This window comes from Panthera uncia, chromosome E1 (genome assembly GCF_023721935.1).
Source record: "Panthera uncia isolate 11264 chromosome E1, Puncia_PCG_1.0, whole genome shotgun sequence".
NCBI classification, from domain to species: domain Eukaryota; kingdom Metazoa; phylum Chordata; class Mammalia; order Carnivora; family Felidae; genus Panthera; species Panthera uncia.
In genome coordinates this window covers 53,115,115-53,135,654 of record NC_064814.1, presented here as the reverse complement: position 1 = coordinate 53,135,654, position 20,540 = coordinate 53,115,115, and the positions used below count along the sequence as shown (strand labels likewise).

General features: G+C 46.3%; 2 protein-coding genes across 2 annotated transcripts in view; both read left to right on the top strand.

The window, feature by feature from the left end:
* Nucleotides 1–1,426, top strand: part of LOC125926164 (dynein axonemal heavy chain 9-like) — a 43,606-nt gene extending 42,180 nt beyond the window's left edge. The window contains exon 11 of the mRNA XM_049635355.1: nt 1,112–1,426. Within this exon, the coding sequence (XP_049491312.1) occupies nt 1,112–1,376 (265 nt within the window). The 3' untranslated portion in view covers nt 1,377–1,426. The remainder of the gene's footprint in view (nt 1–1,111) is intronic.
* A 1,266-nt stretch (nt 1,427–2,692) lies between these two features.
* Nucleotides 2,693–20,513, top strand: LOC125926162 (dynein axonemal heavy chain 9-like). The gene is made up of 5 exons (XM_049635354.1): nt 2,693–3,262; nt 13,542–13,752; nt 18,607–18,734; nt 20,272–20,380; nt 20,470–20,513. Exons 1-5 carry the CDS (start codon nt 2,693–2,695, stop codon nt 20,511–20,513), a joined length of 1,062 nt encoding a protein of 353 aa, XP_049491311.1.
* Nucleotides 20,514–20,540: the final 27 nt, after the last annotated feature.

Sequence of the window (20,540 nt, the reverse complement as noted above, 5' to 3'; positions counted from 1 at the left end):
GCCTGGGTGGCTTAGTCGGTTAAGCATCAGACTTCAGCTCAGGCATAATCTTCTGGTTCGTGGGTTCGAGCCCCACATCGGGCTCTGTGCTGACAGCTCAGAGCCTGGAGCCTGCTTCGGATTCTGTATCTCCCTCTCTCTCTGCCCTTCCCCCACTCACGCTCTGTCTCTCTCAAAAATAAATAAACATTAAAAAAAATTTAAAAAAAAATTTTCCCATACCATTAAATAGTTTTCCTTCTATAGCATTATTTTCCACGGCCGTGTTGCATGCTATTATATGGATGCATGTTTAACCTTATTTCAGGTTGCAAAATATTTCAGGTTGAGAATCTGAATGCCATGAAAAATAATTTAAAGGAAAAATTTTCTTGAGCTATATGTTAGTGAAAGTCTTATATCCGCGTGGGGAAAATGCGATTAAAGAACTGTAAATGACCTTAGGCTCCTGGTATATACCTAATAAATTAACTTGAAAAATAAGTGATTTTGCAATCAAATGTTTCTAGAGCCAGGCAGGAAAAAAAATCAAAGTAAATCCTTACAGAAAGACAAAAAATTCCCCTATATACCGTTTTGTGGCAAGATGGGGTTAATGGGTATTTACTTGAGACCTTGGCAATAGATACTTACATTTGTACGCACATAAGTACAGAATAGGCCTCGAGCGTCTAGGCTTGGAGGAGACGCACGTCTTGAAAATGAGATATAGATTCTCGTAGACCCCAGGAGAGACCCGATTCTTCAACCGGAGTCCCTAATCTATTATAGGAAAAACTAATCTAATAAATTACTAATTACCAAAGCTTTACTAATCTGTGCCTGTGGAAGGCTCACTGGACCCAGGTTACAACATGAGCTGTAGCCCCGATCCTGTCCCCACCTGCTACTATCACCCATCACCTTGGACAAGAAAACTCACGTCCCATATCCTTCATCACTTCATCCCTAAGTTGGAAGTCTTAGACGAAACCATTGCTAAGGGCCAAGTGTTTATCCTCACAGATGCCTCTGTCCGTGATCGCAGCCAGTGTCTGTTGTCTTACCAACACTGCCCCCTTTCAGCCATGGTTAGGAAAACTATCTTGGCCCTCTGCCCCCTTGTTCACAGGCCTTGCGCGATGGTGGTTCCAGACTTCGAGTTGATCTGTGAGATCATGCTGGTGGCAGAAGGATTCATTGAAGCACGGGCGTTAGCCAGAAAGTTCATCACCCTTTATCGGTTGTGCAAAGAGCTGCTCTCTAAACAGGTACTCTCTCTAGTGACGCTGGACCACCAGTCACGTGTGATCGCCCCACCTCTGGACGGGGCTCGGGGCCGATGTCATAGGGAAACATTAGAGCCTTCTGTCAATGCGCCCATAAGCATAGTATGAGTCCTGCACACTTCCACAACAAAGACTCGTATTCATTTTCTTAGCATTAAAAAAAAATCTTATTCGGCCCCCAAACTTATTTTTTTTTCACAGACTACTTAGCACCTCATCGACCACCCGTGTCCCGTGAGAAACGCCTCAGTGGCCAACGAAACTCCCTTGGAGGGAACGGTCTCTACCCAGAGGGACACGAGATGGGGGAGAGGGTTGAGGAGATAGTCATCGAATCCCATGTACCTCACCACTTGTCCTTAAATGTGGCTGCTGCCTAGGGCAGGCCCCCAGACAGGAATAGCACCTTAAAACATGCCGAAGGGGGCGCCTGGGTGGCTCATTTGGTTAAGTCTCTGACTCTTGGTTTCTGCTCAGGTCATGATCTCCCAGTTTTGTGGGTTTGAGCCCCATGTCAGGCTCTGTGCTGACCGCTCAGAGCCTGGAGACTGCTTGGCATTCTCTCTCTCCCTCTCTCCCTGCCCCTCCCCCGCTCGTGCCATCTCTATCTCAAAATAAATAAACTTAAAAAAAAAATGCCGAAGGGGGCACCCGAGTGGTTCAGTCAGTTAAGTGTCCAACTCTTGATCTCAGCTTGGGTCTTGATCTCAGGGTCGTGAGTTCAGGTCCCATGTTGGGCTCTGCACGGGATGTGACGGAGAATCTCTTGGTGGCCGGGACAGCCAGTGAGGCTTCCTTGGGCTGTTCCCACTGAGTGTCTCCTCCGTCCGGGGCTCACAGGGACCATTTTTGCTGCCACAGCACGGGGAACACCCGGCCCTGTGAAATCTGTCCAAGGTGGATTTCTTTAAAAACCTCTCCTGTTGCCTCATGCTTCCCAGCCCCCTTGGTGACTGCATTCTTTCCGTAGATTCCCCACCACCACTAACGTCCAGGCCAGCGGCCGACATTCACAACTCCACCCTGAGCCTCTCTTGTGACCTCCAAACCCTCATATTCACTGGTTTCTGCCACAGGTCCCCACCCCACCCCAGCCCGCTTCTCCCACATTCCTTGCTTCACTACGTCACTTGCTTGCTGATTCTGGAACCCTGGGAGTCCTCCTCGGCATTTTCGTCTTCCACAGCCCTGCACCTCACCACGGACGAGCTGTTGTTCGCTGCCCGCTCTGGCCCTCTCTCAAATTCATCTCGTTTTCTTTCTACCACCTTCAATCCAAGCCCCCCTGTCTCTTGCTTAAACTCTTGGAATTTCCTTTCTACTGGTTGCTACCAGTGACTGTTTTCAGTTGCTTTCCTCAGAGAGTTTGGAGGCCTCCAAGGTGTAGAGCTTGTGAGCTCAGCCTCCGCCATATCTAAGCCAACATGGCTGCCTCCCGGATACCCTTCAGCTCTCTGAATGTACAAGGAGAAGCCAGGTGGGTCGGGAAGTGGTTCTGTTTGGTTTCTCTGACCCCCAGCCCTCCGAGATGCTCTGGGTCTGCTTTGTCATCATCTGTGACCCTGATGTTCCGTGTCATTGGTCTTGCCCTGTGCCTCTGCCTTGGCCTCGGAAGTGACCCGCTGGTAATTGTGTGGACGCCAGCACGGGCACGTGGCGCTCTGCATCCCAGCGACTCTGGCCTGACCTGTGCCGCCTTCCCTCAGGACCACTATGACTGGGGCCTGCGGGCCATCAAGTCGGTGCTGGTGGTGGCGGGATCCCTGAAGCGAGGAGACCCTGACCGCCCCGAGGACCAGGTCCTGATGCGCTCCCTGAGAGACTTCAACATCCCCAAGATCGTGACCGATGATGTGCCAGTGTTCATGGGCCTGATTGGGGACCTCTTTCCTGCCCTGGATGTCCCTCGGAGGAGAGACCTCAACTTCGAAGCCTTGGTTCGGAAGGCCGTGGTGGAGCTGAAACTCCAGGCCGAGGACAACTTTGTTCTCAAGGTACATGGGGTTTCTCCCTCCCAAGTTCTTCTTGTCGCTCAACGCTTTTCTTGGATGATGGGTCATCCTCAATCCAAAGGGTTGCCTTAGATGTACAAATATGTATCTACCCAGTAGGAATTCGTTTCAAGAGCTCTTTACTGGGGCACCCACCGTGCGGAATGTGTGGTGGGGAACCCGAGGGAAGGACGGGGCCCTGCCATCAGAAGGCTCACGATCCGGCAGAGGAACACGAGCCGTTCCGCTGCTGCTGCGCGTGTTATTTTCCCGTGAACTACTTCAGACGTGATTTCAGAGCAATGATGAAATTGGAAGTCATGCTGGTTCTTAGGCAGTTTTCCGGGCTTGTGAATGTTCTGAAGTGGTCAGGGGCAAGCTTTCTCACAATTAAAGGAAGAAGAACAAACAAACCCTGAGGGTGGCAGGCAGGATAATGTCTGCAGCCCAGTCCCCAGGATGTACGTTATGTTACATGGCAAGGGGAGATGAGGGCTGCAGGTGGAATGAAGGCTGCTAACGGGCTGACCTTAAGACGGGAGGATGATCATGGGTTACCTAGGTGGCCCTATATAATCGTGGTGGTCTTTAAGATTTAAGTTTATTTATTTTGAGAGAGAGAGAGAGAGAGACAGAGAGAGAGAGATCGCACCAGTGGGGGAGGGGCAGAAACAGAGAATCCCAAGCAGGTTCCACGCTGTAGGCACACAACCCGATGCAGGGCTAGAACTCACCAACTGTGAGATCGTGATCTGAGCCAAAACCAAGAGTTGGACACTTGACCAACTGGACCACCCAAGTGCCCCATGACGGTGGTCGTTGTAAGTGAAACAGGGACACTGGAGGACGTGTGTCCAGGTAACTCCATAGTTAAAATTCCACCAGCCATTACTGACTTTGAAGGTGGAGGAGGGGGCCACGCACCAGGAAATGTGGGAGGCGTCTAGATGCTGGAAAAGGAAAGGAATGGATGCTCCCATAGAAGGCCCCAGAAGGGATGGGCCCTGTCAACACCTTGTTGCCCCACTTTGTGAGACCCACTTTGGACTTCTGACCACCTAAGCTATGAGATAATGACTTTGGGTTGTTTCAAGCCAATACTTTTGTGGTAATTTGTTAGAGCAGCAACAGAAAATGAGTCTGCTTACCAGTACGTATAGAGTTTCAGGGAAAAAAAATCTGAAACTTCAGGGAAAGTATAATAGGTTTCGAGGCCTTTGGAGCCATGGTGGTTTCTACTATTTTCTGGAGGATGCTCAGGACAGGTGAAGACATTTCTCTCCTTGATTAAAACAGTGGATTAAAGAGAAAGGCTCTGTCTAGAACAGATCTTTAATCATGATTAAAATGGTCTTTATTAGAAGTGAGTGCGCCCATGACCTACCTCTTGGAAAAGGAAGCACACAAGTACCCCAGTTGGGGCACCTGGCTGGCCCAGTCTGTGGAGCCTGGAACTCCTGATCACAGGGTTGCAAGTTCGAGCCCCACACTGGGCATAGAGATTACTTTTTAAAAATCCTATGAAAAAAAAAAATAGGGGCACCTGGCTGGCTCAGTCAGAGGAGCGTGTGACTCTTAATCTTGAGGTCGGGAGTTCGAGCCTCATGTTGGGTGTAGAAATTTCTAAGAAAAGTTGCACAATGAACTGTAAACCGTGGTTTATAAATAAAATATATAAATAATATAAAAACATTGAGAAAGATAGCGTGCAAGAGAGAGAAAAGATTGGCCAAGATGAGGCAAGGAGCAAACGCTCTAGCGATTTAACTGTGCTAACATTTTTACTAGGATTAGGATGCATTGTCAAAATTTTTCAGGCTTTGGATACAAAGTTCTGCACTTTTTAAAAAAATGTTTTAACATTTATTTACTTTTGAGAGACAGAGTACAAGCAGGGGAGGGGCAGAGAGAGAGAGAGGGAGACACAGAATCCGAAGCAGGCTCCAGGCTCTGAGCCATCAGCACAGAGCCCGACGTGGGGCTCAGACTCACAAACCATGAGATCATGACCTGAGCCGAAGTCGAATGCCCGCCCGACTGAGCCGCCCAGGCTCCCCTCTAAGTTCTGTCCCTTTTGACTGGTCCGCCCCAATCCCGTTTTTCCGTCAGTCTGTTATTTTTACTGAGCACCTTTGCAGACAGTCACGTTTTCAGGAGGCGTGACTGTTGTTTCAGTAGATGTATCTGCCCACAAGTACCTTGAATGTACCTTGAAACAGGGTGTGACAGGTGCCACAAGAGAGGGTCCCAGGGTACAGGAGCATGGCTGGATTGTTTTCCTGTGCAGTGATATCTTTAGGAATTCTGTGAACGCTGCTTGAGAGCTCACAGGTGTCTTACTTTATGTATCACATCTGACCCTCCCCTGCCCCCCCTCCAACCACCGAGGCCGACGGAGCAGGTGAGATACTTTACAGATGAGGAAGCTGGACGGCCATTACTTCTGCAGGATCTGCCACTGAGGGTTTCATGAGCGAGAACGTGCTCCCCCTTGAGGACGTTAATGGACTAGGGGGCCTTGTTCCTTCTATGCCCTGGGGCGCCATAAAAGCCTCCAGGAGGCTTTTCTAGCATGGAATACAATACAATTGGTTGAGATTAAGCCCCGGCGGCTGTATATAAATAGAATTGCAAATTGGTGTCTGCTGGCATCTCTGAGATTACATTTCACAGAGGAAAGCAAAACTTTACCTGGTCCTTCACAGCTGTGACTGTGTTTTGCCTGTCTGTCCCCACACCCAACCTCCCTCCTCCCAAGTGTGGCGGATAGACTTTTTCAAGGTAGAGGTGGGCTTGAAGGCCTTCCAGGTAGAAGAAAAGTGTCGGTGAAGGGCTAGACGGGGAAACACAGAGACGGTGTGAGCACTGGCAAGAAGTCCGGTGTCACTAGGAAAAAGGTAGCGGGGCCCGGGAGGGAGCAGTAGGACTCGAAGGGTCATATGGCAGCACGATATGGGGGGCCTTGAATGCCAGACCAAGGGCTTTCCTCGTAAGGGCTCCGATCCTCAGAGGGGAGGTAAATCCGACGAGGCTGCTGCTATGTAGGGCTCTGGGGCTGATGTCCCAGCATCAGAACTGTCCACATCTTCCTGGACGCTCTGCGAGTCTGCTGAGGCAACATGACCCTACTTTGCCACTTGCTACATTTTTTCCTACTCAGCTGGCCCCCGTTCTGCCCCTTCTTTCTCTCTCCTTTTTCATGATTGCTTTCTGCTCCTCTGATAAGACAGATTCTCCCTGTTAAAACATGCTGTCTCCCACCCACTTTTCATCTGCGCCTTCCACCTGAACTCCTGAAAGTCAGTTCATCAGAGATACCTCGTGAGGCTCTGGATTGAGATGTCATCCTGAGATCCCCTGAAAAGCGATAGTATACGTTCTTTTTTTTTTTTTTTTTTTTTTTAAGAAAAAGGAATAAGGAGTGTGGAAACTAGAAGGAGATGGTTCCATCAGTTCCTGGAAACAGGATGAAAGCAGGTGGACAGATCACACAGGGCAGGAGGGGCTACAGGCCAGAATCCACCCCGAGGGGGCCAGTCCACCCAAGCGGACCCCGGAGGGAAGCTCTGGGCTTGGAGTTGGTCGTGAAGGAGGGCAGGGGTGAGAAGAAGAACCAGCAACAGCCAAAGGGGGACCATTAAGTCTGTTTCCCTTATAATTTTGCCACCTGGTTCCCCACACTCTTCTCCCAGCTCTGCCTTCTAGTTCCAAATTCCCAAGAAGGCAGACCACATACAGCCAGGCATTTAACCCGCAGCCAGAAGGAAAAGTCTAAAGTAATCTAATTCTAGAGTAATCTAAATAAATCTAAAGTCTAAAGTAATCTAATAAACTCTTGGAGGGGGCGGCTATATCTGCTCTTGGGGTGTTGGTGCCCCAGTTTATGGCCTGTCTATTCCACTCGGGGCCCCTCAGCCTGAAGGCCAGTCACCTGCTTACTCACCTGCAAGGTCTATGGTCCACGTGTGCATACGTCCGCGAGCTCCCATCTCGGGAAGGCACCCCGAGCGTATCCACCTGCCCAGCCTCCTTGAAAACGCAGGGCAGCGATCTTCATTTAAACTTGAGGCTCATCGGATGCTGGAGAAAGCCAACAGCACAAGAGACAAAGGCAAGCTGACAGACACCCCCCCACACACGCACATGCTCATACCACACACACACACACACACACACACACACACAGAGCAGCTGACTCCAGTGCAAGTAAGGAGGAGAACATTTTGAAAGTTCTAATTAGTATCCTTGAAGGAAATTAGGAAAATGATACCCATAAAAATGGAATGAGATGCTGTAAAAATAAATAAGTAAAAAGAACCATCAAAGAATTGTAAAGAGCTCTTTGAAATGCGTAATTGTATCATTGATAACACAAAATTCAGTAAGGGGATTGGAAGGGGAAGTCAAGGAAATACCCCAGGAGGAAATTACGTATGGATGTGTGTAATTTTAAAAATGCATTTTTATATACATTTGTTTTTATTCAATATATATATATTTTTTTAATTTTTTAAAAAATGGTTATTTATTTTTGAAGGAGAGAGAGACAGAGCATGAGCAGGGGAGGGGCAGAGAGAGGGGAAGACACAGAATCTGAAGCAGGCTCCAGGTTCCAAGCTGTCAGCACAGAGCCCGACGCGAAGCTCAAACTCACAGCCGTGAGATCATGACCTGAGCCGAAGTCAAATGCTTAACTGACTGAGCCACCCAGGCACCCCTCAATATATGTGTTTTATAAGGATAAGAGATACTTATGTCTTTATTTATGTAGATATAATGTGTGTATAACAATACAATAGATAAGATGTACAAAGAGACCGAAAATGCAAGAGTCCGGATAACAGAGAAGATTGATCTAGGTTATGCAACGTGTGACCAATGGGAATTTTAGAAAGAACTTTCTAGAGCTGGAGAAACAGATGTTTGGTTTTGTTTGTATTTAAATTCCAGTTGAGGGGCACCTGGGTGGCTCAGTCAGGTGAGCATCCAACTTCGGCTCAGGTCATGATCTCACGGTGCGTGGGTTCGAGCCCCGTGTCGGGCTCTGTGCTGACAGCTCGGAGCCTGGAGCCTGCTTCAGATTCTGTGCCTCCCTCTCTTTCTGCCCCTCCCCTGCTCATGCTCTGTCTCTGTCTCTCCAAAATAAATGTTAAAAAAATTGTTTTTAATTCCAGTTGACATACAGTGTAATATTAGTCTCAGGTATACAACAATATATTGATTCAGCACTTCCCATACATCACCCGATGCTCATCACTAACGTGCCCCCCTTAACCCCCATCCCTGACTTCACCCATCCCCCCGGCCACCTCCCCGCTGGTAGCCATCAGTATGTTCTCTATAGCTAAGAGTCTGTTTCTTGATTTGTCTCCTTTTATTCCCTTTACTCATTTGTGTCTCAAATTCCATGTTTGAGTGAGATCATACGGTATTTGTCTTCCTCTGACTGACTTATTTCACTTAGTGTTATGTTCTCTAGCTCTGTCCACATCACTGCAAATGGCAAGATTTCATTCTTTTTTATGGCTGAGTAACATCCCATTGTATGTGTATACCACATCTTTATCCATTTCCTCCATCAGTGGACATTCGGGTTGCTTCCATATCTTGGCCATTGTAAATAATGCTGCTATAGACATCGGGGTTATGCACCCTTTTGAATGGTACTTGAAGACATACTATGGAAAACTGAGGGTGAAAAATAATAACGCCATGGGTTTCAAAACATCAAGAATCAGAAAAAGAAACCTTAGCATTATAGCTGTCAGCAGACCTAGAAAGCAATCCATCCAAATCAGGGCAGGAAGTTCACAGTCTCCAACAAAAGACCTCAAAATGGATACGCTCAAGCAAGAATAGATCATCATGATGAAAGTTTATGCAATTTTATTAAACTTCTAAGGCAAATGTCTTTTATTTTAACAAAGAAAAAGGAAAGCAATTAGAACACCAAGAGAAAAAAGTCATGGTCTGAAACTTTTCTGAATATTTATTTATTTATTTTGAGAGACAGAGAAGAGGCGGGGAGAGAATTCTAAGCAGGTCCCATGCTGTCAGCACAGAGCCCAACACGGGGTCAAACCAGGAGATCATGACCTGAGCCAAATCAAGAGTTGGATGCTTGAGTGACTGAGCCACCCAGGCATCCCCCAATTAAAAAAATTTTTTTTTAATGTTTTATTTTATTTTTGACAGAGACGGCATGTGTGGGGGAGGAGCAGAGAGAGAGAGGGAGACAGAGAATCCAAAGCAGGCTCCAGGCTCTGAGATGTCAACACAGAGCCCAACATGGGGCTCAAACCCAGAAACTGTGAGATCATGACTTGAGCCGAAGTCAGACGCCCAGACGCCTAACTGACTGAGCCACCCAGGCGCCCCCCCAATTTTTTTTAAGTAAACAGAACCTGATATTGATCAACATATGGAGTGTAAGAAAAGAGTATCCATGGGTTAATGCTGAGAACATCATGTGTCAGGTCATGACACCAGGCTCATAGAGAACACAACACATTCCAGGCAACTACTTTCTTCTGCAATGAAAAATCTCTATGGCCATAAAAACACAAGTCATGATTGGTCTTCAACCCTTACAATCCCAGAAAATAGAGAAGGTCTAGATATATGGATAGAATGACATATAACTATTATCAAACATACCAATGTAAGGGTATAATGCATCTGGCTGAAGATAGGAGAGAAAGGGAAGGACAGGGATACTGTCAAAAGCTGATAGATTCATAATAGTTGGAGAATAGAAATGACCCATCCATCGGTTGATACACAGATAATCAAACTGTGACCCACCTACACAGTGGAATTTGATTCAACCATAAAGGAAGGAAGGGCTGGTATGCACCACAGCACAGATGAGCCTTGGAAACGTCATGAGTAAACGAGGCCATCCACAAAATACCACATATTGTTCTAGATCTGTTTGTATGAAGTGCCCAGAATAGTCTATAGAGGCAGAATGTATATCAAGGGCTGCCAGAGCTGAGGTAGGAGTCAGAGGATAAGGAGGGGCTACTCATGGTATGGTTTTTCCTTTTGGAGTGAAGAAATTGTCTTAATGGTGGTGACAGTTGTACAGTCCCGTGAATATGCTCGAAAGCATCGAATGGTACACTTTAAAAGGGTGAGTTTTATGGTACTTGAATTCTATCTCAGTAACACTGTAGAAGTGAATAAAAAGAAGTCAATAGAACTAGAGAGTGATTGTAAGTCTTTCAGGATCAGGGAAGCAGTCAGAAGTTGTTCATGGGAAAAAGAAATGATGGAATAGAAGACAGTCTCAGTTCGATAACCAGGGCTCCGTTTTCCCCTCCTTCATTTTTTTAATGCAATGCCCTCGGGCCAGTTTCATGCTTAAATCCTTCAAATGCTTTCTGTTGTACTTAGAATAAAATTCTGGGACGCCTCGGTGGCTTAGTTAAGTGTCCAACTTCGGCTCAGTTCACGATCTCACGGTTCATGGGTTCGAGCCCCGTATGAGGCTCTGTACTGACAGCTCGGAGCCGGGAGCCTGCTTCAGACTCTGTGTCTCCCTGTTTTTCTGCCCCTCCCCCTCTCATTCTCTCCCTCTGTCTCTCTCAAAAAAAAAAAAAAAACTAAACAAACAAAAAAAGAATACAATTCCAAGTCCCCGTTCCTGCACATCTGACCTCTGCTTACCACTCTTACCTTACACTCTTCCCCACCCCACCTTTCTTTTCTGTTCCTTGAGCCCTCCAGGCTCACAGCTGAAACCTGAGGGTTTTGTACTCACTGTCCCCCTACCTGGAACATCACCCAGAGATCTTCACGTGGCCGACTCTCTTGCCTCCATATATTAGCTTTAGATGGCAGCTCCCACAGGCCCTTCCCAACACTCTCCTTATCTGGAAAGATCCTGCGTTAAGTCCCTGAAGGACGCGAACGAGAGCCAGCATTGAGAATCCCCTTTTGGGTGCTTTTGGGCCCTGACTCAGAGTTCTAGCAACAGCTGGGGACAGAGGAGAGAAAAATATGGATTCCATGGAGAGCAAAACTCAGTATCTCAGTAAATCAGTCTGCCACAGTGGAAGCTAATCATCTTGCTCCCCAAACAGCCACTCATCCACTACCTTTATAGTGAGCTCAGTAGTGCCGCTCTCCTCCTGATCCCCCAGAACTCATTTTAACACCTGTATCACTTAATTGTTTTAAAATAGACAAATTATGGGCTCCTGGGTGGCTCAGTCCATTAAGCATCTGACTCTCGATTTCGGCTCAGGTCATGATCCCAGGGTTGTGGGACTGAGCCCTGCGTCAGGCTCTGCACTGAGTGTAGAGGCTGCTTGAGATTCTCCCTCCCTCCCTGTCTCTCTCTTTTCCTTCTCCCTCCCTCTTCTTCTGTCTTCCTCTCTCCCTCTTCCTGTCTCCTTCTGCACCTCTCCCCTGCTTGTGCTCTCTCTGTCTCTCTCAAATTAAAAAAAAAAAATTAGAGCAATTACTTTTTATCATTTTTGAAAAACGGGAAATAAATAAAACGTATGGGGAAAAATCTTTGTATTGTTCCACTGTTGTGTCAATATCCAGTACATTACCTCTTCGGTTTACTTAACTCAGCCATTAAGGATCTTATAGTGCAAAATATAGTTGATCTAGAGGTGCCTGGGTGGCTCAGTCAGTTGAGTGTCCGACTTCAGTTCAGGTCATGATCTCACAGTTCATGAGATCGAGCCCCACATCAGGCTCCATGCTGACGGTGCAGAGCCTGCCTGGGATTCTCTCTCTCCCTCTTTCCCTGTCTCTCCCCTGCTCAATGTTCTCTCTGCCCCGCCCCCCTCTCAAAAATAAATAAACTTAAAAAAAATTTTAATAAAATACGCTTGATCTATATTAAAGTTTGAACATCTTAGCCCAAGATGTATAAGACCTTTCACAATAGGGGCTGCCCGGCCCTTCCAACCATCCTTCCCATTTTCAGCAAATACTTGTTCAATGCTTGGTGTTTGCCAGATTCTCTGCTAGACACTGGAAGTAAAAAGATAAATTCATGGGGTGCCTGGGTGGCTCAGTTGGTTAAGCATCTAACTTTGGCTTAGGTCATGATCTCATGGTTTGTGAGTTCAAGCCCCGTGTCGGGCTCTGTGCTGACAGCTCAGAGCCTGGAGCCTGCTTCGGATTCTGGGTCTCCCTCTCTCTGTGCCCCTCCCTGCTCGCTCTCTCTCTCCCTCCCTCTTTCTCTCAAAAATAAACATTAAAAACTTTTTTAAAAAAAGATGAGAAATCCCTCCTAGCCTGCCTTCAATGGGCTTAGAATCTCATAGGGAGAGGAGTAACCCCTGCGGCACTGATGAGTACCAGAATGTAGGTACCTACAGGCTGAGGGACGTCCAGGTCTGGGCAGAAGAAGCAGGAGAAAGGAGAAGGTCTGAATCAAAAGTACCCTGTCTTGAAAGGTGCAGACTCGGGAAAGAACATCGTTAAAGAATCCCAGTTGTCTCCCTGGAATGTGCGTGCTGGGGGGAGGGGAGATGGACCGGAAGCTGACTTGGGCCCATCTGCAAAAGGACCTTGTCAGCCAGTCTGAGGATTTGGGGTTTCCTCACCAAAGCTCTGGAGAGCCACTAAAGGGACAGAGTGATGGCAGTGACGTGATCAGATTTTCATTCCAGGGGATGTACCCCCACAACGGTGTGGAAAGGCCAGGCTGGAGGCAAGCCAGAACAAGAGCCGTAAGGGCTCCAGTGCCACCGTTGTCCCCAAGGGACTCCTTGACTCCAGGCTCATCAAAACATCTGGCCACCCACATCGTGCTCTGTCACACCACAAGCCTTTGTCTGTACCCTTACCTCTGCTTGGAATATTCCCCCCACCCCCACTATTCATCTTCTTGGCAAACCCACCCCTGGAGCCCAGTTCAAATCCCCCCTCCTCTGTGAAGCCTTTCTTGTTCCCTCTATCTGTACAAAATCAACTGTTTCTTCCTATCTGTTCCCATGGCACTTCACAAATCCCTTGATCACGGCAAACCATTATGCTTCCCCATTAGCCTAGAAGCTCACGGAGGAGGCCAGGGACGTCCTCTCTGAACCTCCCTCCGCCTGCCCCACTCTCCGGCACTTAGTTGGTGACTAATAATTATACGACTGAATGACGAGCAAGTACGTTGCCCCCACACTTAGGACCCCTCGCTCGGATCCCTTCCTCTGTTGACATCGGGTCTCACCTTGGGGACCAGCCTGGCCCCACGGATGAGCGCTTGGGATGCAAGTGCAGAGGTTGGTCCCTTTGGCTGATAAACGTCGTGTCTCCCCAGGTGGCCCAGCTGGAGGAGCTCCTGGCAGTGCGGCACTCGGTGTTCGTGGTGGGCAACGCTGGGGCCGGCAAGTCTCAGGTGCTCAAATCCTTGCACAAGACCCATCAGATCATGAAGCGTCGCCCTGTCTGGGTGGACCTCAACCCCAAAGCAGTCACAAACGATGAGCTCTTTGGTGTCATCAATCCAGCTACCAGAGAATGGAAGGATGGTAAGACCATGGGCAGGCTTGAGTCTACAGCCAGGGGCAAACTTCAGAGGGAAGGACGCTGGCCCGCTCTGTACAGAGTGGGAGAAGGAGGTGAAAAGAATCAGAGAAAGGAAGGCACTGATGTGGGCTCAGAGGGGAACCTCAGCCCTTGGGATAGTCTCTTTCCTTGGGGACCCTTCCAGCTGCTCCGTGAGAGAGGGCATCGAAAGAGGAGAGACGAGGCAGGCATTCTCAGCCAGGGTTCTGAGCCTTTAGAGCACAAGTCGGAGTCCGCTCATTGCTTGGCAGGTGGAATGAATACGCGGGCGGGATGGGGAGGCCCGCAGCTCATTCCCCAAAATGCTGTAGCGTCTCACAGTGGACACCTGTTCCTATCGGCACAGCCCCAGGAGTGATGGGGAGACATCACTACAGAAGACGCCATTCATCACCACTGCGGGCGGGACCCAGAACCACGATCCCTTCTCTAGCGATTCAAAGGGTCCCAAATCCCAGTTCCCTTAGTACTAAGCCCGGGGTCGCCTTCTAAGATTTAAGAATCACTGGTAGATGCCAGAAGGAGGCACTGTCACTGGGAGAGAGCTGAAAAGAAAACTCTGAGCCCATAGGACCTCTTTGTAAAACCCACGTGGCTTCCAGAATGAGGACCTCTCAGCTCCCTCCTCCTGTCTCAGTGTCTGACTGCATCATGGTCTGGCTGCCTGGATTCCTCTCGTTTAGGGCCCTCAGTCAGGGGCCTAGAACAAGGGGGTTTGATGGGCAACCTGTCCGATTTTTATTTCACTGACCCTTAATGAGGCTTAGCATTTTTTTCCTCCTTACTGGCCTTAGTAATGGACTCTTGTGATTTTCTTTCCACTTACGATTTTCTTCTCCGCTTGTACGCATTCTTTATACGTCAGAGATATTACCCCTGTATCTGTTGGGTGCATTGCTAATGGTTTCTACCATTTGTCTACAGGCACTTCATGACATATTTACCATCCACTTTTTTTTTTTAATTTTTTTTTCAACGTTTTTTATTTATTTTTGGGACAGAGAGAGGCAGAGCATGAACGGGGGAGGGGCAGAGAGAGAGGGAGACACAGAATCGGAAACAGGCTCCAGGCTCTGAGCCATCAGCCCAGAGCCCGACGCGGGGCTTGAACTCACAGACCGCGAGATCGTGACCTGGCTGAAGTCGGACGCTCAACCGACTGCGCCACCCAGGCGCCCCTACCATCCACTTTTTAAAAGACAAAATTTTGTCTGCCCATTCTTTTTAGCACCTGGGATTCCTGTTTGGTTTATTACGCTCTCTCATGCTCAGCAGTAGATACAGTATCATAAATGTGGTCCTAAACATTATTTTTACATGAACCTTTTTTTTTTATCCATCTGGAATTTATTTTGGAGCTTGGTGTGAGGTAAGATAGAGAATCAACTTTATTTTCTTCCAAATGGATAATTGAAAGTGGCAGGACCGCTCATTAAGCAAACCATCCTTTCTTCCTGAATGTAAATACCAGCCTGTTTTATACGCCGGGATCCAATTCTGAGTTTTCTATTCTGTCCACTCGTTATTTATCTAATCCTATACAAATTATGATTCTACTCCGTTCACAGTCATTTTAATGTTTGTTTGTTTATTTTGAGAAACAGCGGGGGAGGGGCAGAGAAAGAAAGAGAATTTCAAGCAGGCTCGGTGCTGTCATCACAGAGCCCTATGTGGGGCTCAAACTCACAAACTGTGAGATCATGCCCTGAGCTGAAACCAAGAGTCGGACGCTTAACTGACTGAGCCACCCAGGCACCCTTGTTCATAATCATTTTATAACATTTTAATGTCTGATGACATAAGTCTCCTCAATATTCTCTTGTAATTTTCTTGGCTGGTCCCAGGCACTTAGTATTCCGTATTAAATTTAAGCTCGCATAATATAATTCAGACTTTAAGCTCTGTGGGAATTTTAATTAAAATTTTATTAAACATACAGTATTCATCAAATCTGGAGACGTTGGCAAGGAAGATCTATAATAATCATAAATCTGTATTCACGAAAAAAGAACGTCCATGTAGATGGAAGGCAACATTTTAACATTTTCTAGGGAAGCTTGATAAAAATAGAAATGTGATAGATAACATTACTTTCTCTTGTTCAAAACTAGATAGATCCTGTAACAGAAAAATAAGCATACTCTGAGAGAAATTGAAAAAAATACGTCATCAAACTCAATATAACACCTAGTTTTAGAACATTGGCATCTTGTAAGTAGAAAATATCCTGTTCTTGGTCGGTTCATGGGACATTTACAAAAATTTGAAGTTTAATTGGGTCCAGAAGAAACTGCAGTGAATTGAAAAGTATCTGTTTCCAAGCCACATTGTCTGATAATAATGCAAGAGAAGTAGAAACAGACAAGAAAGTGGCCAAAAATAATTGTGCTGCTTACACATCAGGAGATGCTCACTTAACCCCTAGATGAAAGAAAAAAAAAAAATACACGGCATCCCTTCTCAGAAGCAGTAAAAAGAACATACAGAAAACAACAGGGTCATGTCTGAAACCAACAGACAGGAGCTCTAGACTTTTATTTTTGAAGGTGGTCTAGAAATGAAGGAAGTCAGTGTCTATCATAAGAAATTATTCAGACTGATAGACTGAAGCTGAAGAGAATGGGGAAGAAGAAACTTAATAAAGATACAATCTGAAATTAATGGGAAGGAACAAAGAAATTATAGGATAAATAAAACGTGCTTATGGATTCTTTGTAAAGACCAGAAGCCCGCTGTGAGCATGACTGATGGGAGGAAAAAGAGTAAAATGTAGCTGATTAAGAATTAGTAGCTGTAAGAGCAAATAAAGATTAAAATGGAAGAGATCACTTAATTATATGATACATGTTAGGAAAACTAGGAGAAAAATGATCCTTTAGCAAATTATAATATTAAGGAAGTTCACTCAACAGGAAACAGAAAACGAGTAAATGGGTGAAAAGGAAAATTTAAAAAGAGCGGGGAAAAAAAATTCCAAAATGATAAAAAAGGACACCTCTCAGTTCATTTTATAAAACCAGAATAACCTTGATATCAACCTTTATGTAGAACCAAAAACAGCCCAATTTCACTTACTAATATAGATTCAGGGGGCACCTGGGTGGCTTAGTTGGTTGAGCGTCCAACTCTTGATTTTGGCTGAGGTCATGATCCTAGCAGGGTTGTGGGATTGAGCCCTGTGTTGGGCTCCATGCTGAGCACGGAGCCTGCTTAAGATTCTCTCTCTCTCTCTCTCTCTCTCTCTCATTCTGCCCTGTCCCAACTCGCTCACTCGCTCTCTCTATCAAAGTAAACAGGCGCTAAAAATTCAGTAGCTGTTCCTAATTTTTAAAAAAAATTTTTTAACGTTTATTTATTTTTGAGACAGAGAGAGACAGAGCATGAATGGGGGAGGGTCAGAGAGAGGGAGACACAGAATCTGAAACGGGCTCCAGGCTCTGAGCTGTCAGCACAGAGCCCGATGCGGGGCTCGAACTCACGGACCGCGAGAACATGATCTGAGCCGAAGTCGGCCGCTTAACCGACTTAGCCACCCAGGCGCCCCCCTAATTTAAGAATTCTAAGTAAAATAGGAATAGAAGGAAATCCCTTAAATATAATAAATCTAAATCTTTATCAATAAATCTTTAAAGCCAAAAGAGGGGACAAAGGCATTCTGAATGATGAGGAGCTAAAGCCATTTCCATTAAAATCAGGGATAATACAGGGAGAACGATTACCAACCTTATTATTCAGCATGGCTTGGTGTGGGATTGTAGACAATGCAGTAAGACAAGAAAATGGAATAGGTAGTATAAGTTAGAGGAAAGGAAAAAAATAATTATCTTGCTGATTATACAACTTTGTACCTAGAAAATTCAGGAGACATTTTGAAAAAAAAGAATCACTAAAATTAATATGAAAATTTACTAAAGGGGTGCCTGGGTGGCTCAGTCAGTTAAGCATCTGACTTCGGCTCAGGTCATGATCTCACAGTCTGTGGGTTTGAGCCCAGCATCGGGCTCTGTGCTGATGGCTCAGAGCCTGGCGCCTGCTTTGGATTCTGTGTCTCCCTCTCTCTCTGCCCCTCCCCTGCATGTGCTCTGTCTGTCTGTCTGTCTGTCTCTCTCTCTCTCTTTCAAAAAATAAAAAAAAATTTACTGAAGGTAACTAAGCATACAATAAATACATAGAATTTGATAGCTTTTCTCTGTGCTGGCTGAAAAGGGCAATACAGAAAAAAAAAAGCCATTCACAATAGCAATAAAACTATGAATTATTTAGGAATACATTTAGCCAAAGAGGTGCATCGAATGAAAATACTGTAAAACTTTATGAAGGAACACGAAGAAACGTTGGAAGAAATGAAAAACACATACCACGTTATTGATTAGGAAAGCTTAATATCACGAAAATAGATTCTTTACAAATTAAGAGATAAATTTTGTGTGATGCCAGTTAGATTCACATTGGCCCTTCTCTCAAAGCCTGGGCTGTAATCACAAAGGATGAAACCTTACCTAAAAAGCTTTAAGGTAATTCTGTCATGTCCCAGTTGCCTATTGAAATGATTCTTAGGGCCTCTCGTCACCCAAGCCAGACCATCAGATTTTGTTTTCATTTTGCTCTTGTTCTTAAAAGTCAGACAGAAGCACGGAGAAAGGAGCATCTTAGCACTCACTATCAGATTTTCCATAGATCAAAATCCAAATCCAGTCCTGACCTGTCTCTTCCATTTACACCTTCTTCTGGGTGTTGTAGCCAAGAGGGAAAGGCTGTCTGACGAGAAATAGGACTGATGATGAGGTGGATGGTAAGCTGTCCGTACTTCCTTTCAGGACTCTTCTCTTCCATCATGCGGGAGCTTGCCAACATCACCCACGATGGGCCCAAGTGGATCTTACTGGATGGCGACATAGATCCAATGTGGATTGAGTCTCTGAACACCGTCATGGATGATAACAAGGTATCACGGGCATAGGGAAATGCCCAGGCCATCCCTAATCATCCAGGAAACCAGTCCCCCCGGGCCCATTTGGAAATCTCGATCCCCCACAAGGGCTGGCCCCGAGTAAGGAATTGCTACAGGGGTTGTTTTTTTTTTTCTTTAATTTCCCCCAGGTTTACTGAGATCTAATCAACATAGAACATTGTGTAAGTTTAAAGCGTGCAAGGTGCTGATTTGAAATATGTGTATATTGTAAAAATGATGGCCACCATAAGGTAGTCAACGGCTTTATCACATAACTACCGGATGTATGCGTACTCACATGCTCACTGCATTTTTAGCATTGTTGTAACTGTCTTCACGATCTTCTGCATGTAGGTTAATTTAAAACTCAGAGCTGGAAGGAATCTGAAGTCATCTATTCAAATCTTCTTTCTTAAGTTTTTGCTCTCTTGTAAATAAGGACACTGAAGGTCAGAAACATTCCGAGCCTGTCGGGCGTCCTCCATGGTGGCAAACCTTGATCCGTGGAGAGTATGTTTTATTTTTCGTAAACCAGGAAATCTCGTACCAATAAAGTGGTGGCTCCTGAATTTGTTCAGAAGGTACATTAGGGTTGGAAGCGTTGGGATGGTTTCGACATTTATAGAACCATTAAAATAAATGTGCGCTCGCCCGGAAGGACTACTTTACTTATTTTTTATTGTAGTGCAGTTGACACACGATGTTACGTGAGTTTCAGGTGCACGACATGGTGGCTGGACAGCCCTCTCCATTAGAGACAACACTACCACCATACGATGCTATCACAGTGGCATTAGCTATATTCCCTGCGCTGTGCCTCTCATCCTGTGACTTACCGGTTCCATAGCTGAAAGCCTGTATCTCTCTCCCCTTCACCCCCTTTGCCCACCCTTCACCCCCCTTCGCTAGAGGGACTACTTTAAAAGAAATGGCAATTTCAATGAAGCCTAAGCTCTTCTCTTTTCTTTTCATTTTTTAAAATTTTATTTATATATTTTGAGAAAGACAGAGACCACATGATCTGGGGAGGGGCAGAGAGAGAGAGAGAGAGAGAGAGAGAGAGAGAGAGAGAATCCCAAGCAGGCTCCACGCTCTCAGCTCAGAGCCCGATTTGGGGCTCAAACCCACAAAACTGTGAGATCATGACCTGAGCTGAAACCAAGAGTGAGACGCTCAACCAACTGAACCACCCAGGAGCCCCTGAACTCTTTTTTTTTTAATAACTTTGTTATTCCATATGGTCTAGCTCATTCAAATCATTGGCATCCATTTAAACTTTTTATAGAGTTGATTTTTTTTTTGGATGCATTTACACACACAAGGATGGAGGTCACAGGGGGGCAATAGGAAAGGGGATAGAGGATTCTTGTAGAAAATTTCGAAAATACTTATCATAAAGAGGAAAATAATCATCCTTAATCCCTACCAGGAATAATCAGCCAAATCCAGAGACCCCCACCCCACCCCCCAACCCCAGCTGATCACGTGTCCTCACTCCTTCCTACCTTGGCGTGTCCCTCCCTGTTGCCAGGTGCTGACCCTGGCAAGCAACGAGAGGATCCCCCTGAGTCCCACGATGAGGCTGCTGTTTGAGATCAGCCACCTGCGCACGGCCACCCCAGCAACGGTCTCCAGAGCAGGTATCCCCCAGGAAACGAGAAAACCTGCAGAGCCGCGCCCTTGAACACAGGCGCCTCTGGCATCACGTGTGATGTGGCTGTCTCCCAAGGAAGGTCCGAACGGGAGCCGCCTGTGCATCATGGGAAACTCTGACCTGATTCCCAGCCCGAGTCGGTGTCC